A 17,755-nucleotide genomic window follows, 5' to 3' on the forward strand; every position below is an offset into this window, starting at 1 on the left:
ACACATCAGAAGAGAACATCAGATCCCATTACATATGGTTGTGAGCCACTATGTGGTTGCTGGGAATTGAACTCAGGACCTTTGGAAGAACACTCAGTGCTCTTAACTGCTGAGCCATCTCTCTAGCCCCTGGCTTAGGTTTTCCTAAAACTCTTTTATTCAGGGTTCTTCAATGCTTCAACCTCTCTTCTAGCCCATTGATCAAAAGAAAGTTTATAGGTTTTTGTGGACCTGTTTAGAAGTAGTTCTTTGGAGGGTTTCCATTCTTTATTGTCAGGACCAGCAGTCCAATCCAATGGCAAACACCAACACAAATCAGAAGCCGCAGTCCAGTCCAAGTCCAATAGCAAACACGAAACACATGTCAGTAGCAGCAGCTCAATCCAGCAGACACTGCAAGGCTTCACCGAATCAGCATGAGTCAGCAGAATTGGCAAGAATCAGCTGGAATACCAGTTTCTTTCTATGAAGTCGGGCAATGCAAGAACATCCTTTCACTGGATGTAGAGTTCTACTTATACTCCTTCCAAACATCACATGCCCTGTCAAATGTCTGGTTCAGCAAAACGTCCTCTCACACAAGACAGCTTCTAGAAAAACATCACGTGACACAAGTGAGTTTACAAAGAAACCAGAAATTTCCATTTCAGTTCTCAATTGATGTACTATTGGGGAGAGGATCACAAAACCCTTTTCCTAACTAGGAGCTTTGGGCAGGCAATGGCTGCTGACTCAGGGCAGGTAATGGCTGCTGAGGGGACTGACTCAGTTCTCCATAGCAGTGTAGCCCATGAGCTAGGGGATGTTACTACACTCTTTGACATATGGGCAGTATTGACTGTACTCAGTGGGTTGTAAACTGAAGGAGGGAAAGGAGAAGAAAAAGGAGGAAGGGGCAAAAGAGACACATGGTTTGAAGGTGTCCAGAAAGAGGTAGAAAGAGGTGTAAAAAGTGCATATGACTGAAATACATTGAATTCATATATGTAATTAACAAAGGACATATAATATTTTAAAAAATGGGCTATAGTGTCAATTACACTGAATTCTCATGAGTTAGCACCAAGAAGACATATTTCACTAATAAAATTTAAAATGTAGGCTGTCCATTGAAATGGTAGGATTTTAAACATACTATTTGAAGAAAGTATATTGTGGGGGTGAAGAGATGACTCAGATGTTAAGAGCACTTGCTGCTCTTTTAGAGGATATGAATTTGATTTCTAGTACACAGAGGCAGTTCATAAAGTCTGTAACTCCAGTTCCACGGAATCTAACACCCTCTTCTGGCTTCCTTGGGCACCAGGCATATAAGCAGTACACAAACGTACATGAAGGTGAGACACCCCCACAGAAGTAACAAACAAAAGGTCCTGAAAGTATAGTAATAAAAATAGTGTCTCAGTATGGATGTGTATGATCACATTTTTATTATATTTTGTGGGGAAAGTGGTGGTGATAGGTAAAGCTATGAAAGGAACAAAGCCAGGAAAGAGTCGTCTACAAGAGCATTAAATGTCTGAACACCCATAGTAGAGGCATTTTGGAACAACTGAAAGTGAACTAGAACATAGCAATCCTCTAGTGATGGTCCAGGATGAAAAAGGATTGTACAAGTACGTGCAGTAAGTAGTTCACAGTTTGATGACATGATGTTCAAAGCTGGGGGATATTAGGGAGGAACAAAAGGGAATTGTCTAGACATGGCAGTGAGGATCCAAAGAGACGTTTGTTCCATGGTCAGTGCTAGTGGCACAAAGGCTGTGATAGAAAAACATTGCAGCTATTTGACAGGGCTTCAGAGGAGGTGTGTCCAGGCAGATGCAGCTTAGAGCAGAAAGGGAGAGAATCCTTTCTGCTAAGAATCGCCTGTGAGTTCCAGATCCAACAGGAAGGTTCAGGAGTTGAGCAAGAAAGTAAGATGTAAGGTGAACTGAAGAGCAGGGCTTCTTAAGGGATTGCCACACATGGTATTAGGGAACTTAATGAGATGCACTCTGATGTTTTCCAGCCAGAGAACAAAGGGAAGGCTGTGAGCACAGGAAGGTAGAGAGGAGAGAGTCTCCTTTATTCTCCTCTGCTAGAGGACATGGGAAACTGGGGAAATGGAGGTCATACTTGAGTCTGAGGAAGGGACACACTGTTCTTCTACCTAGTCACCAAATGGTGGTATCTCTCAAGGCCCAGCATCCTAAGTGCTCTCAAATTCGCATGCATTTGCAGTATTGTTTGAATGGTATAAACAAATGTCAAAGATCATATAACAAAGGTAAGGCTGACAGCTGGGTGCACTATTCTGTGGTAGTGGGACCTTTAGGTGGTATGGGTTGGTGAAGGAAAATTAGTTATAGGGACTGGTGGCTTTCAGTTTCAGAGGTTTAGTCCATTACCAACATGGTAGGAAACATGGCAGTGTGCAGGCAGACATGATGCTGGAGAAGGAGCTGAGAGTTCTGCATCTTGATCTGTAGGCAGCAGGAAGAGAACTCTTGAGCATGTGAGACCTCAATGCTCTCCCCCACAGTGGCACAATTCTTCCAGCAAGGCCATATCTCCTAATAGTGCCACTCCCTATAGGCCAAGCATTCAAACACACGAGTCTATGGGGGCCATACCTACTCAAACCATCACACACATGATCCTGCTATTACCACACTGTCCTGCTGAGGCATTTATAAAGTTCAGAACTCTTGTTATGCCATTCTATGTAATGTAAAATCTGCAGAAGCTCCACATTGCCCTTAAGATGAAGCCATAGCTCTTCTTCAAGCTCTGGAGGTCCCCTCATCCAGCCTTTCTTCAGCCTGCACTGCTACTCATCTTCAGATGTCCTGTGGGCTTGCTTCTCTGGGGTCCCAGCATGGGTTACATCCTCAGCTGTCACAGTCTTGCAGGAGTTGCTCCTTCCAGTTAACATGCCCATCTTGCTGATTTCATATCAGAAAAACCATTCTTGAGCTCTCGGGCTCAGGTAATACATGCCCTAATTCTATGGTCTTTCAAGTCTCTGGAACAGCTGCATGTTGGTTTTATTTGATGAACATTTCCCCTAGTAGATCCCCTAAGGGTGCTGACTATCTATGAGGGCCAGGAACACATCTGCCTTCACTCATTATTGTACAAAGGCTGAGAAACAACTTTGTTCCTATATACCACCACAGAATGTCCTGCATGTAGTACATGCCAAATACTGTTGAATAAATACTTGAACAAGTTGGGATGTTATGAAGATCCTGAAGCTGTTTTCAAATATAGAATTGGCCATCTACTCTGGATTCTCCATCTACTCTGGATTCTAGTGGTTCTGAGACTCTGTGTCAGTCAGTAAATGGATGATGTATGGCTCTAGATTTGTGATAGGCTCTGTGTTGGGCTGCTACTAAGCCAACTGCAGCAACTGAGTTGGAACTGGGAAATTTTGGGGTGGCACAAGGATCATAGCTCATGCTCCTATACCAGATCGTCAGTGGTTTGCCTGAGCAAGTTGACGATCTTGGCACCTGCTGTTCTGGGTAAATTCCTTTCCCTCTTTCTGACACAGCAGCCATTTGCCACATAGCTCCTACCCTTGGTTGTTGAGGTAAATAGCAACCAAACAGGTGGCATAAGCAAGCTCTGCTGGTTAACACACGAGCAGCCCACTTCCTGTGTTAAATCTACCCCTTGGGTGGGTTTCTGACATTCAACCCACCCTATTGAAAGGGGGTGGAAGTGGGAAGCAGTTCCAAGTAAGTACTTCTCATCTCCAACAAGATAGGTTATCTATCTGTACTCATTCCCAACTCCTGAAATGTTTACTGCCTGTAATGACATAGCTATTTTCAGTGACAAATGCTGCAGCTTCTAGGCCAGGCTCTCTGGTTCTGGCTTCCTTTGGGTACAGAAGACGGAAGCAGCAGATGCCCCACTACCGGTAGCCTCTGTGCCAGCAATCTGCCTGTGTTGCTGTGGGTGCCCTGGGCCTCTTTTCCTGTCTGCCCTTCACAGCTCCTATGATTGCTGACTCTTTGCCATTTGACCATCTGCCTTGCCTGGCCCCCACATTTGTGAGCTGATGCTTGCAATGCTTTTGGGTTCCCATCTGGCCCAGCACCAAGGGTGAATGAAGGTCTCCTACCTGTTACTGTTCCTCTGACCTCGGCAGGCTTGGCCCCATAGTCCTTTCATTGCTACTTCAGACTTGATGGGATCATAACAGAGGTGAAAGCTGAGAAGGCCACCCAGCTATTGTTGTTATGTCTCCTTACTAGGAATGCAGTGTGGAGTAGGTGATTTTACAAACAAAACCCAAAAAACCCCAACATAATGTTATTTTTCCTTCTGAGAGCAAGGAGTTAGGGTGTCTAGAATATGGAAGTTATGAGAAAATATGGGTAGACTTGAGGTTGGGGAAGGGGAAGAGAAAGTGGATAAAAGAGGAGGTTATGACATCCATCAGTTATTTGGGTTGACCTGGAAGAACAGAGGCCCAGTGGCATTGTAATTATCTGTTCTACCCTTCCATGGGGTCGGGGTGTGTGCAGCTGGACATAGCAGGAAGCTGTTGGCTGGAGCATTTGTCACAAAGCTTCACCTTCATCTCATCCCCATTCCCGCCAACATTCTCAAGTCCAAGAGTCTTTTGTACTGACAAGCAAGTGCCAGTGAGACCAGGGACCAACACATTTGACTGCAAGTAGGAAACTGTAAGTCACATGTATGCAGCACTCAGTGCAAGGGGAATACTCTGCAAAAGCAGAGGCAGAACAGGGTTTCACTTCTCTGGCCTCTTATTTCTTAGATTATAAAAGCAGACCATGTTCATGGGAAAATACAACTGATAAAAGCCTTTTCCTATCCCTGGTTGTTTTTGTTTTGTGTTTGTGTCTGTATGTCTGTCTGTTTGTTTGTTTGAGACAGGGTTTCTCTGTATATACTTGGCTGTCCTGAAATTTACTCTGTAGACCAGATTTGCCTCAAACTCACAGAAATTCAGCCTGCCTCTTCTAGGGATGGCCTTGTTGGACATCAATGGGAGGAGAGGCCCTTGGTCCTGAGAAGGCTCTATGCCCCAGTGTGGGGGAATGCCAGGATAGGGAATTGGGAGTGTATGTGTGTGTGTGTGTGGGGGGGGTTGAGCAGTGGGAGGAGAGATGGGATAGGGGGGTTTCGGAGGGGAAACCAAGAAAGGGGATAACATTTGAAATGTAAATAAAGAAAATATCTAACTAAAAAAAAAATAAAGAAAAGATAGAAAGGAAGGTATGGGCCACCATAGCCTGGCTACTATTCCTGATTCTAGTCCCCAAAGCTAACAACTGACATTAACAATCTTAGGAAATTTTCTGGCAACATGGAAACATAAACAATGTATAGGTGCAGAATGCATGTTCATGTGCACAAGTACATACATGGATAGACAGAACCTAATGCTGACAGGAAGGAGAGGTTTATTTGTATTATACATTCCAGGTTACAGTCCATCATTGAGGGAAGCCAGGCAAGCATTCAAGATATGGAGGAAAGAACTTAAGCAGAGACCATAGAATATTGCTTATTGGCTTGCTCCTCATGGCTAGCTCAGCTTGCTTTTATGGACACCCCACGACCACCTGTCCAATGATGACACGGCCCCCAGTGAGCAAGGCCCTCTCCCACATCCATCATAAATCAAGAAGATGGCAGGGAAGTTCTGGCACATGCCTTTAATCCCAGCACAAGGGATGCAGAGGCAGGCAGAACTCTGAGTTCAAGGCCAGCCTCATCTATAGAGCGAGTTCCAGGAAAGACAGGACTACACAGAGAAACCCTGTCTCAAAAAAAAACAATAATTCAATCACTCACTCACTCAATCAAGAAGATGTCTTACAAATTTGCCTAGAAAGCAATTTGATGGAGGCATTTGAGGTTCCTTTTTCCAAGATGACTTTAGCTGTGTCAAATTGTCAAAAAAACTAACCAACATACTGTCTTACAAAAAATTATGTAGTTTAGGAGTTGAGAATCCAACATCTAGTTAGCTTTAGTTTCCTTAGCAGCCATATACTTATAATACATAAACACTCACACACACACACACACACACACACTCACACATGTATATACATATATATATATATATATATATATACACACACAGATATATTTACATTTATATACACAAAGCCTTATAGGTTTATTGTGAATATTAAATGGAAGTAATATATTCCTACAGTCTAGAATTGTGTAACAACCAACAATGTCAATGCATTATCTCTGTCTGTATGTCTGTGTGTGCACATATGCCTGAGATTATGCTCACATATGGGCCTTGGAGCATACATGTATGTGTGCACATAGGTGTGCTGCTGGAGATCAAGCCCAAGGTGTCATGCATGCTAGGCAGGCACTGTACCATTGAGCTGTACCTAGCCTGAGTGTGAGCAATTATTGCAGTCATTGTTAATGTTTTAGCAGTATGCTGATGCTTATGGTAGTGCGTCATATCGTTACTCTTTTGTCTGCTTATAGCCAGCATATTGATAAGACTTCTCATAGTATCTCTGCTTTGCAGTTCTTTCTTTGGTCACTATGCTGTTTTTTCCATGAATGCTTGGAATGTCACACTTTGTACTGTATACCTTTAGGAGGGGGGACTTCTCATATCTAATGGATATAAAGCCTGGGAAGTGAGTAAGGATATTTTAGTAACCAAGGTCAGTTACTTGGCCATTTTCTGGCTTCCTCTCCCAGGTTTACTATATGCTTGAAGTGGAGACATTGATTGGCTTTCTACACATCACTCATACTACCCAAGAACATCAAATAGAAATGCTTGCTTAGGAAAACCCACCAAGAATCATTAGGGTAAATTCTTCTTGCTGTCTGCATTTTAATAGCATTGACTCTAACCTCCACCTGAGAAATCCTGGGCCAGTCATTCTGACCCTTTCGGAAATTCTGTTTTGTTTCTAAGTTGTATTTAGAACGGCTGGCTTAAAACTCTTAGCTCTAATATTCTGCATCTTGAATGCTCTTAGTTGTCTGTGAAATTGAGTCTGCCTACACACTCTCCTATTCTTGATTTATAAATAGGTTCAGCTGCCAACAATTAAACAAACACTATTTTTCGATGTTCCTTAAAGAGGCTTTTAGAGGGTAGGTGGCTTTTACTCTTATAAAGTTATCTGGAAATTCCATTTCCCCACACAGGCATATTAGGAAGGATGGTGATGACCTTTGGTCTGAAAAGCCCAAGAAACAATCTCCGACACACAGAGTAAATCCAGTATCAGATTTCTAACAGATCTTCATAAGAACAGGCCTAGGACCCGCTCGTGCATGTTAGGGTGTGTCTACCTGAGCACTTTGTGTCATGTATGGTCACACATGAAATGCAAAACACTGGTGATGGAAACGTTAAGATGACAGAGAAAAGAGAGACTAGCGGGGCCTGGAAAGATGATGAATGTATAGTCATAGATATGACTCAAGACTTAAGGTTGACAGCAGGAGAGGGCATTGAATCTCCTAAGACACAGTAAACCTGCCTGGCAAGCTAGAAGGGAGCATGTGAGAGAAAGCTACTGCCTAGGTTAACTGGCTGGAAATTTCTGTTGTTTTCCAGGCTGGAACTTGGAAGTAATACTGAGAACTATATAGAATTTTCAGGCATGGCATGTTATTTATTTCTTCACATAAGGCAGCAGGCAAACGAACTAAATGCCATCCCTTTTACAATAGAGGCAATGAAACCGAATGAATGAAAAATCTTGTCTGCTGAGTTGGAAACCCGGCTCCCTGGCCTCACGAGTTTCTCCATCTTTGCCAACAGGGTTAATTAACTCTGACCTGAGTGCAACCCCTGGGGCTGTCTTTTCAGATAACTCCCCAGTTTCACATCCTAAGTTCATGGGGTTAGTTTGCATTGCCCCTAAAGCTTAGTTCAAGGACATATACTGACCAACCATACTGGACAGTAGGGTGCAGCAGATAGGGAGCGCCAAGGTTTGGAGCCTCAGCCAGGGATGACAGGGTGAAACCAAAGGAAGCACCGAGGGTTGGGTATTGGACTAAAGGCTCTAACTCGTAACTCTATAATTTGGACGAAGTTTCCGTGTGTTGTTTAAAAAAAAAAAGAAGAAGAAGAAGAAGAAGAAGAAGAAGAAGAAGAAGAAGAAGAAGAAGAAGAAGAAGAAGAAGAAGAAGAAGAAGAAGAAGAAGAAGAAGAAGAAGAAGAAGAAGAAGAAGAAGAAGAAGAAGAAGAAGAGAAGGGAAAGATGCAAGATTAAGAAAGTAAGAAAAGCAGACACCAGCTTAGTCATATCTCTTTCATGTAGCCTGGGGCACAGTCTCAGGCTGAGGAATCTGGTAGGACCAGTGGGGGGCTCCACCGAGCTTTGTCCTGGGGCGTGCTGACAACCCAAAGACTCTTGAGGGACTGGGAAAGGCTTTGAAGGGATCCTCAAGGACTAGTCCCCGGGGGCTATTTGGGTCTTCCTAGGTTGTCTGACCACTCGCCCTGACTCGCCTTGTACCTCCATTCCTGGACTCAAAGCACTGGACTCTGTCCCCGGGGCAATACAATTGCAAGGCGGGTCTAGGGCTAAGCGAATTCCTAGAAGCCTTAAGAGGCTGCCTAGCTCAGGAAGTTAGCATTCCCCTAGAGCGCTTAGGCTCCTGCTCACACACTAGTGGGTTACAGAAGCCCGGCCTGGGAGCCAAGTGCCCACAGGGCCAACGTCCCTTCACCATCCCCCGCCCACCCAGGAGTACCGTCCCATCCCAGTCCTGCGTTCCGGGACTGACCACAGGACACGTGGGACGCGGAGCTGAAGCTGCAGGGAGGGGCGGGGTCGGTCAATGGCAGGCAGGCCCGGGGTGCGGGACTGAGCTGCTTCGGGACCGCTGGGATACTAGCCAGCCTGCTCAGTCTGGAGTGCGGACAGTGAGTCAGTTCTCCAGCACTCGCCGGTCGGGAGGAGGGAGGGGGGTAGGTGGCAGGTCAGGAAATGACATCAGAGGCCTGTGCTGGGGAAGGGTGGTCTGTGCCCGGCGGGGGCGGTGGTGAGTAGGGAGGCCGCAGGCGGACCTTTGCAGAGCCTGGAGCCCGGGGCAGGACCTGGGCCCCTTCCTGGGGGAGTTTCCTGCCGGGTCCTCCCTCCCCGGTCTCTCCCCGCCCCCTCTCCGGGCCGCTCCTTGTATGGTCTGGGCGCCGCTCTCTCCCCGCCCCCTCCCTCCCTTCCCGTGCGCGACGTCCCTCCCCGCTTGGCTAGAAGCGGCTCCGGACCGGGACGCAGAGTCCGCGGACTCGGCGCCGAGGCGGTCATCCGAGACGCGGCTCTCACGCTCCTGCGCGCGGTGAGGAGCGGGGAGAAGCTCCGCCGCCCCGGGAAGGGGACGCGGGGAGGCGCGGGTGGGGTCACCGAGGGGCGCTTAAACCGAGGAGTGTCAGTCCGACAACGCTCTGCGTAACCTGACGACCCCACCCCCTGCAGCCCGGCCTGGCCATGGCGGCCCCCCGCCCGCCTCCCGCGATCTCGGTCTCCGTCTCGGCCCCCGCGTTTTACGCCCCGCAGAAGAAGTTCGCCCCGGTTGTGGCCCCGAAGCCCAAAGTGAATCCTTTCCGGCCTGGGGACAGCGAGCCTCCTGTAGCAGCCGGGGCCCAGAGAGCGCAGATGGGTCGGGTGGGCGAGATCCCACCACCACCCCCGGAAGGTATGCGGCTGGGATTGGGGGCCCCGATCTTTCTCGGGCGCCAGGGGTGGGGGTCGGTGATTTGGGGAATTTGGGGTTGTCTGAAAAGGCTGTTGCGGAGGCTGGGCGCTGGGTGGCTACCCTGTCCTGAGCAGATGTTCTTACCTCATCTTGGAGCTCCTGGCTGGGAGCCAGGACCCTTGGGACTGTTCCAAGTCTCCCGCCTGGGGGTAGGAGGCGGGAATGTGGGCCAGGAATCTTCCCCTCTGGATCCGTTCTCTGAAGTGTAACGGGAGCTGCACGGTTCTTCAACCTGGCTCGTTCTCACTCGACCTGCTTCGCCCAGGGCATCCTGAGCCCCTCGTTATGGTCTGCACACACTCTTGGGATGCAGGAAAGAGTTCTTGGATTAGGGGGTTAAAACAGTCGGCTGAGGAGAGGAGGAAGGAGGGTCGGTACTGATAGCCTTCTCTCTCCTTCCTACCCAGACTTTCCTTTGCCCCCTCCTCCCCTTATTGGGGAGGGCGACGACTCAGAGGGTGCCCTGGGAGGTGCCTTCCCACCTCCACCTCCCCCGATGATCGAGGAACCATTCCCCCCTGCTCCTCTGGAGGAGGACATCTTCCCCTCTCCTCCACCTCCACTGGAGGAGGAGGGAGGGCCTGAGGCCCCTACCCAGCTCCCACCGCAGGTAGGGAGGGCTTGGAAGGGCAGCTTTGCTGGAGATGGGTTGGGGGACACCTCCATGGGCTGGAGAGGAGTGGGGTGACAAGGGAAGACTGGGATGGGTGCTCTGACCCTTGACCCTCCAGCCCAGGGAGAAAGTGAGCAGTATTGACCTGGAGATTGACTCTCTGTCCTCCCTGCTGGACGACATGACCAAGAACGATCCCTTCAAAGCCCGGGTAAGGGGCAGGACAGTAGGAAAGTCTGGGCCTAGAAGGAGAGGAGGGGACACAAGGAAGAGATGACAACCTTGTCTAAGTGCATTTCTCTCCCCTCTGCTTCTCTTTGCAGGTATCATCCGCATATGTACCCCCACCAGTTGCCACTCCATTTGTTCCCAAGCCTAGTACCAAGCCTGCCCCTGGGGGCACAGCACCCTTGCCTCCTTGGAAGACCCCTTCTAGCTCCCAGCCACCACCTCAGCCGCAGGCTAAGCCTCAGGTCCAGCTCCATGTCCAGCCTCAGGCCAAGCCCCATGTCCAACCCCAGCCTGTGTCTTCTGCTAATACACAGCCCCGGGGTCCCCTTTCTCAGGCACCAACTCCAGCACCTAAGTTTGCTCCAGTGGCTCCTAAATTTACTCCCGTGGTTTCCAAGTTCAGCCCTGGTGCTCCAAGTGGACCTGGGCCACAGCCCAATCAAAAAATGGTGCCTCTGGATGCTCCTTCTTCTGTGGGCACAGGCTCCCCTCAGCCCCCTAGCTTCACCTATGCTCAGCAGAAGGAGAAGCCCCTAGTTCAAGAGAAGCAGCACCCACAGCCTCCACCAGCTCAAAACCAAAACCAGGTGAGGAAGCCACAGGCTGAGGCCAGGGGCTGGATGGAGTTGGACTGCAGAGTAAAAGGGCAAGAGGGTGGGGTAGAGAACCGGAGGAGCCAAAGTGGGTGTGGCGGTGGGGGAAGTGTAGGGTTATCTGGCAGGCCATAGAGAAAGTTCTGGAGGAAATCTGGGGCTACCTGGGGCCTGGATCAATCGGTAGAGCAGCTAGGGCTTAGCAGTAAGAGGATACAACTTTCCCTTCTGCCTCTGCCTTAGAGTGTTGAAGGGGAGAATGAGATCACTAGCCCAACCTTAGTTTTTCCCATTCTTGGGCCTTGACTTAATCCCTAGGCTCCTGGGTTTTCTGAGCACTTTCATCGCCTGAGGGCCCATCTAGAGATAAAAGTATAGTCAGCACTGGTAAACACTTCCTGGGCCAGCCTCAGCTGACTGCCAGGCACTGCTCTGTGTTCTGGAGGCTGGGCCCGTGAGCACAAGAGACCTCTCCAACAGGTTCAGTCTTCTGAAGTCACAGGTCTAAGGTAGAATGTCTAGCCTGTTTCTCACAAGTCATTAAGACTCTAGTAAAATTGGGTGAACTTCGAGCCTTCCCACCTCCCCACCTGACTTTGAAATAGCTACTCATCCCAAACAATGGTGAAGAGCAAGTCAGCTTATCTTCTTAGTCTAGCACATAAAAGCTCAAAATAGAAACAGACCGTACAGTTGTTGCCTGTTAGTTCAGGGAAAGAGATCTTCTGAGTTGAAGGGATCTTCTGGTTATCTTACTGGTAACTGTAACTGTCTGTGCTCCGACACACTGAAGGAATAAGTAAGGAATAAGTATAGCTCAGAATCTATGAGTTACAGGGATTTGAAACTATGACCCAACATGGGGACTGGCAACTTAGGAACAGCTTCTTGAGGTTGGTCAGCCTTCAATGACTTGAGGACTTGAGAATCCAGAAAGGATTGAGAATAGCATTAGGTGGGAAGAGCTTGCGCAAAATTTTAGGGTATTTATGAGGGCTATTAGGAGAACAGAAAGCACAAGGCTCCTATGGGACAGACTTTGTGCTGTACTTGAGATTGGTGGAGATTGGTAGGCATACTAGGGAGCAAACTCTCCAATAAGGTGTGTATGCATATTGGAGAATCACTGATGGTTTCTCGGTTGTGTGTGGTTTGGCCAGGAGGACTGGTGAAAGTCATACTTCAAAGCTTTTGCAGCTGAGATGCACATTAGAGGTAGAGAGATCTGTGATGCAGATGAGTTCACTCCTGGGCCACAGTAGTATTAGTTGCAGTGAGAAATGCGATCCGTGGATGATAGCTGTTCCAAAGGAAGAGCCTAAAGGAAGCAGCGACTGATAAGCAGCTGGGGAGGACACAAGTGCCGGGGAGGCTCAGCGTGTGCTGAGGAGTAAAGTATTGCAGACAGAATAGAGAAGTGCAGAAGGGGAACTGGTTTGAACGGGAAGAGGAGGGGTCCCTATGTCAGCTTGTTGAGCAACAGGCTTCAGGAGCACTTGCTTTCAGCTGAAACTGTCATTCAGCTAACATAGGACCGTAATGCAAGGGCAGGCCTCAAGCTAGAGCTGTGTGCACAGCCATCCATACCATGAGGCAGCTGACAAGTGTTCCAAGAATTCCATAGCAGGAAGTGAAGAGCCTCAGGGACCTTGGGCCATCTTGTGCTGTGCAAAGAGGATGGAGGAAGATCCCAGGCTGGGATTCTTAGAAGTGGATGACGTGACCTTGGGGATCTTCATTGTAGGTTTAGGGAACAGGACTCAGATAAGCAGAGTTTGACTCTTAGGACTTCGTAGATGGCCTTGGGACTATTTGCGCCATTTGGCTGTGACAAAGTTGAGTGAATAGTCAGTGGAAATATGGAAGTTGGTAGTGTAGCCTTTTCTCAACATTTGGCAGTGAAGTTGAGTATGTTGACCTGTAAGATACAAAACATGAAAAGTTGAGGCAGGAGGATTGCTATGAGTTCAAGTCAGACTATAGTGTGAGTCTCTCTCTCTCTCTCTCTCTCTCTCGGATTGCTATGAGTTCAAATCAGACTATAGTGTAACTCTCTCTCTCTCTCTCTCTCTCTCTCTCTCTCTCTCTCTTTCTCTCTCTCTCTCTGTGTGTGTGTGTGTGTGTGTGTGTGTTTTACAAGCTTCAGCTTAGGGGAAGAGAATCCAAGTATACATTTCAATCAGGAGGCAGAAGCCAGTTGGGAAGAGGGCAGAGATCTCTGAGAGCAGCAATTGATCCCGGAGGCACTGGAGGGAGGAAGGACAGGGTGACACACAGTGTTTGATTGGAGAGAAAGAAGGATGAGGGAAGTTAAACTGGCTAGCTGCCAGGAATTTAGGCGGTGAGGTCATTGGTGAGTGTGAGGGAGGGGGCGAAGCTGTTGGGGGCTCAGAGAGATGGAAAAGGTTTGGAACAGCTGCTGTGGGGAAGGCAACTGGGTATCTGGCAGATTCAAATACCAGAGAAGCTGGAGCTGGAGGGTGGGAGGGTGTGGCAGGTGCTGCAGTGTTTTGGGAGCTCTGCAGTGTTCAGCGGTCTCTCTACCCACTTTGTGCAGTGTGGAGGCAAAACAGGAAACAGGCAGTGCTGTGGCCCAGGGTTAGAGATTGGGCCAGATAGCCCAGGGTGGTAGAAGAGGCCTTTGTTGAAAAAGCTAGTGACTAAGCCAGTCTAGGGACTTGGTTGACAAGGCACAAGGGCAGACCCTGGATCACTAAAGACTCAAGTGTGGGTGGTGAAAGGAGAGGTGGGGATAGTTGGGGAAGATCTTGGGACCAAACTGCTGATAAGCAGAGGTCCAAGATGTCCTGAGGTGGAAGATATGGAAGAAGGGCATTTTGAAGCCAAGGGAGTTGAACAGTGACATTGCTGCTGGCTGGCAGAGAAGGCAGCAGCTGATAGTGTCCTGCAGGAAGGACACGGGTACCCACAGGGAGACGTGCGGTTGAGTAGTTTATCCTTTCAAAGATGGGAACGGCCATTTATAGTAGCATTTACTAGAGAGCAAGGATGAGCTGAGTCTGTTTCCCTGTCCTCAGAGTGCAGGGAAGAAGACAGAGGTGAAGCTTGCATTCAAGGACGCCTGTTAGTGAGGAATAGGAGACTGCAGGAGTCAGGCTTAGGGAAGGTGACCAAGGTCTGGGGCAGTGTGACTTTTGTGCTTTCCTTGGGAAGCAGAGCTCTGAGTACAGTTCTAGGGATGGAGGGAAGGAGGAGATTTGTGGAGAGGAGATAGTGAAGGGCTCCAGGAGGAGGAGAGGTGAAGACATTAGAAGATGATTCAGGCCACAGTGTCCAGAGTGCATGTAATCCTGCAGTAGTTTAGACTCACCCAGACACGCTGGTGCAGGTCATATAATCTCTCAAGTACTTGCCCTTAATGGATGGATATTCTCCTCTCTACAGTCTTCAGCCCTCAAGGTCTTCTACATAGAAGGAGTGGGCTGGCTTAGGAACTGGCCTTCTGCTCTCCCTGGAGATTTAACTAGGGAAGGACTCGGATCTGGTAGACTAGAAACTCCTCACTTAGATCAAGGTGTCTGTTTGAAAAGCTGAGGTCTGGGCTCCTACACACAGCTTTTGAGGGGTCAATCTATGCTTTCTGTCTGTGTTACATCCTCACGCTGATAGATTACTCAGGCAGGACAGGTGTGTGTGTGTGTGCCATTTCTGATGGGAGGAGGGGGCTGTCTGAACATGCTTTCTGAAGTTGGTGTTGTGACCTGGTATATTGGGTGCTTTTCTGATCTGAGCTGCTGTACGTGTGTTTTCCATTGCTTAGTTGTTCTGCCCTGACTGAATGTTTGGGGTGCAAGGGTTTGTACTATATGAATGAAGATGTCCTACTGTGGGAAAGGTAGGCTAAGGGTAGTCCTGCCCCTCTGTGTGGTGCTAGGGGTCAGAAAAGGGAGTCGGGGAGAGAGGAATTTAAGACCAGGCATCAAGGGAAGGAGGTAGAAGCTGAGTCTTAGGTGTAAGAAGGGGTCAGTAGGTCTGTCTAGAAGGATTTAGAGAACATGAAAAGTGCATCATTGGTGGTTTTCTTTAGGTACGCTCTCCTGGAGGCCCAGGCCCCTTGACCCTGAAGGAGGTAGAGGAGTTGGAGCAGCTGACCCAGCAGCTGATGCAGGACATGGAACACCCTCAGAGGCAGAGCGTGGCACTGAATGGTAAGTCCAGCACCCACCCTTTGGGGACACCTCACCTGTTGGTATGTTAGCTGGCCATGAGCTTACAGAAGCTCTTTTGAGCTTCTGGCCTTCTGGTTGAGATGCAATATTTTGGTCTTCCCAGAGTCCTGTGGCAAATGCAATCAGCCACTGGCCCGTGCACAGCCTGCGGTTCGTGCACTGGGACAACTGTTCCACATCACCTGCTTCACTTGCCATCAGTGTCAGCAGCAGCTGCAGGGACAGCAGTTCTATAGCCTGGAGGGAGCACCATATTGTGAGGGCTGCTACACCGTAAGTCTGTTTTGGGGCTTCCCGTTGGGGTGGGGCTGGATGAATCTTGGAAGATACTTGGGTACTCTGATGCCCTCATAACCTGCTGATTGTCTCCCAGGACACTTTGGAGAAGTGCAACACCTGTGGGCAGCCCATCACAGACCGCATGCTGAGGGCCACTGGCAAAGCCTACCACCCACAGTGCTTCACCTGTGTGGTCTGCGCCTGTCCCCTGGAGGGCACCTCCTTCATTGTGGACCAGGCCAATCAGCCCCACTGTGTCCCTGACTATCACAAGTGAGGATCTGTCCTGTCTGTTTTCTGTTCCATCCATGTTTGGTCTTGTAACCAGGCTCCCACCTGGCTGTAGGTCAGCCACAGACCATAGATCTTGGTTGCTGGCCACAGTTGTGGTCTTAGACTGCTTCCACGTTATCCTTTGGTCCATTGGGCTTCTTGGGATGTGCCTTGTGTTCAGCAGTTGGTCCTGGAGTGGCTAGGTTCACATGTAGGCTGAGTCCTCAAAGTTCCTTTGGAGCGCAGCTACTTGGAGTGCTAGCTTTTTCCTAGAACGAAATAGTCTGTTGCCATGGTGGACGGTGTGTCTGGGGGATTTTGTGGCGGTGACTAGGATTCCTCTTCATTCTCTGGGGTTAGGCTGGAGATGTGCACATGCAGGTATCTTGTGTCCCACTTGAGGGTTACTGGTAAACTGTAGATGGGTGGGGTAAGGGTGTGGGAGCGAACACCTGTGACAGGGGTGTGGGAGATGAAGTATTGTGTGAGTAGAAAGGCAGGAAATTCCTCTTGATAAGGGCCTGCTGTGTGTGTGTGTATGCCACTTGCTCCTTTGGCCTTTCTCATGAACTTGCTCCACCCATATATGTGGAATAAGCAGGTGTTCCCTGTGGCCACACAACCTGTGCCTCCTTATCCTGTGCCCTCCTAAGGGCTAAAAGCCTGAGGTACCCAAACCTTCTGGATCTGCTTTCTGACCCTTTTAGGCAATACGCTCCAAGGTGCTCTGTCTGCTCGGAGCCAATCATGCCTGAGCCTGGCCGAGACGAGACTGTGCGAGTAGTGGCGCTGGATAAGAACTTTCATATGAAGTGTTACAAGTGTGAGGTCAGTGGTTCCTTTCTGTCTAGCAGAGATCTCTCTGAACCTTGGATAAACTAAGGGATTTGCCAACGGGTAGGAAGAGTTGTGGGCTTGCCTGGGTTTTTGAGTATATGTATATATTATGTGCACACATGCACTGGAATGAGTCAGAATGGAGTTGGGATAGGACGGGATAGGCTTCAAGCCTGTAGTGGGATGGTAGCGGGAGGTTCCCTGCAGACTCCGAGGTCTGGAAAGGAGCAGGGAAGGTAGCATGATCGGGAAGGACATCAGACTTTCAGCTCTAAGCCTATGACACACTTGGTCTTCCTGCCTCAGGTACAGCTGCAGCACAGTAGCGGGTGAAGCAGGAACCTTCCTGGCCAGTGTTCCTTACGCCTTTCCTCCTTTCCAGGACTGTGGGAAACCTCTGTCCATTGAGGCAGATGACAACGGCTGTTTCCCTCTGGATGGTCACGTCCTTTGTCGGAAGTGCCATTCCGCTAGAGCCCAGACCTGAGTTGAGATGGACCTCCTTCCAGACCACAGGTCCGTCCCCCACCGTGGACCACCCACACTGAGGCCAAGTCCTTGCCTCCACCCTCCCTGCATTCCAATCCCCTCCCGTGTCTCAAGTGCCCTGATCCAGGGCCTCAGCATGGCCTACAAATATTGAGGCTCCCTCCTGGTGCTGAGGCCCAGCCCTGGGCTCCAACCCTTGCCTCTTCTGCAGGGATCACCCATCATTCTGAGGTCCCCAACCCAAGGGTCACATATAGTGCTGCTGCTTTCACTGCTGCACCAATGCCCTTGGCTGGCCTGAACAGCCTATGCAATGTGCTTGCTGAGGGTAGAGGCCCTAACCCTCCAGGAGCGTGGCTTCCGCAGCCTGGACACCCACCGTGCTCTGTGCTGCTAGGTTGTGGCCACAGCTAAGATTATAAAACCTCATTTTCCAGAGTTGCCAGTACTTGATTTTTTGATAATAAATGAACAATTGGAGTTGAAATAGAGGGAATCAACGGGGAAAAACATCA

The 17,755-nt window shown here is 49.1% G+C and overlaps 1 protein-coding gene across 3 annotated transcripts; it reads left to right on the top strand.

Moving 5' to 3' along the window:
• Positions 1-8,824: 8,824 nt before the first annotated feature.
• Positions 8,825-17,681, top strand: Zyx (zyxin). Of its 3 annotated transcripts, none has more exons than XM_029478505.1 (10): positions 8,825-8,905; positions 9,456-9,675; positions 10,143-10,345; positions 10,467-10,559; positions 10,672-11,166; positions 15,221-15,341; positions 15,466-15,635; positions 15,736-15,914; positions 16,622-16,742; positions 17,134-17,681. In XM_029478505.1, exons 2-10 carry the CDS (start codon positions 9,468-9,470, stop codon positions 17,236-17,238), a joined length of 1,695 nt encoding a protein of 564 aa, XP_029334365.1. In that variant the 5' UTR covers positions 8,825-8,905; positions 9,456-9,467; the 3' UTR covers positions 17,239-17,681. The 3 variants fall into 3 exon arrangements, with proteins under 3 accessions (XP_029334365.1, XP_021021517.1, XP_021021518.1); XM_021165858.1 differs by lacking the exon at positions 8,825-8,905 and adding an exon at positions 9,033-9,318; XM_021165859.1 differs by lacking the exons at positions 8,825-8,905; positions 10,467-10,559 and adding an exon at positions 9,033-9,318.
• The last annotated feature ends 74 nt before the right edge of the window (positions 17,682-17,755 follow it).

This window comes from Mus caroli, chromosome 6 (genome assembly GCF_900094665.2).
Source record: "Mus caroli chromosome 6, CAROLI_EIJ_v1.1, whole genome shotgun sequence".
Taxonomy (NCBI): domain Eukaryota; kingdom Metazoa; phylum Chordata; class Mammalia; order Rodentia; family Muridae; genus Mus; species Mus caroli.

What these genes read in the sequence shown, in the direction of transcription:
- Zyx (XM_029478505.1), top strand. Translation starts at nt 9,468, where the DNA reads ATGGCGGCCCCCCGCCCGCCTCCCGCGATCTCGGTCTCCGTCTCGGCC. An exon ending in ACGATCCCTTCAAAGCCCGG is followed by an intron (nt 10,560 to 10,671) that starts GTAAGGGGCAGG and finishes TTCTCTTTGCAG; the next exon opens with GTATCATCCGCATATGTACC. An exon ending in ATTGTGAGGGCTGCTACACC is followed by an intron (nt 15,636 to 15,735) that starts GTAAGTCTGTTT and finishes ATTGTCTCCCAG; the next exon opens with GACACTTTGGAGAAGTGCAA.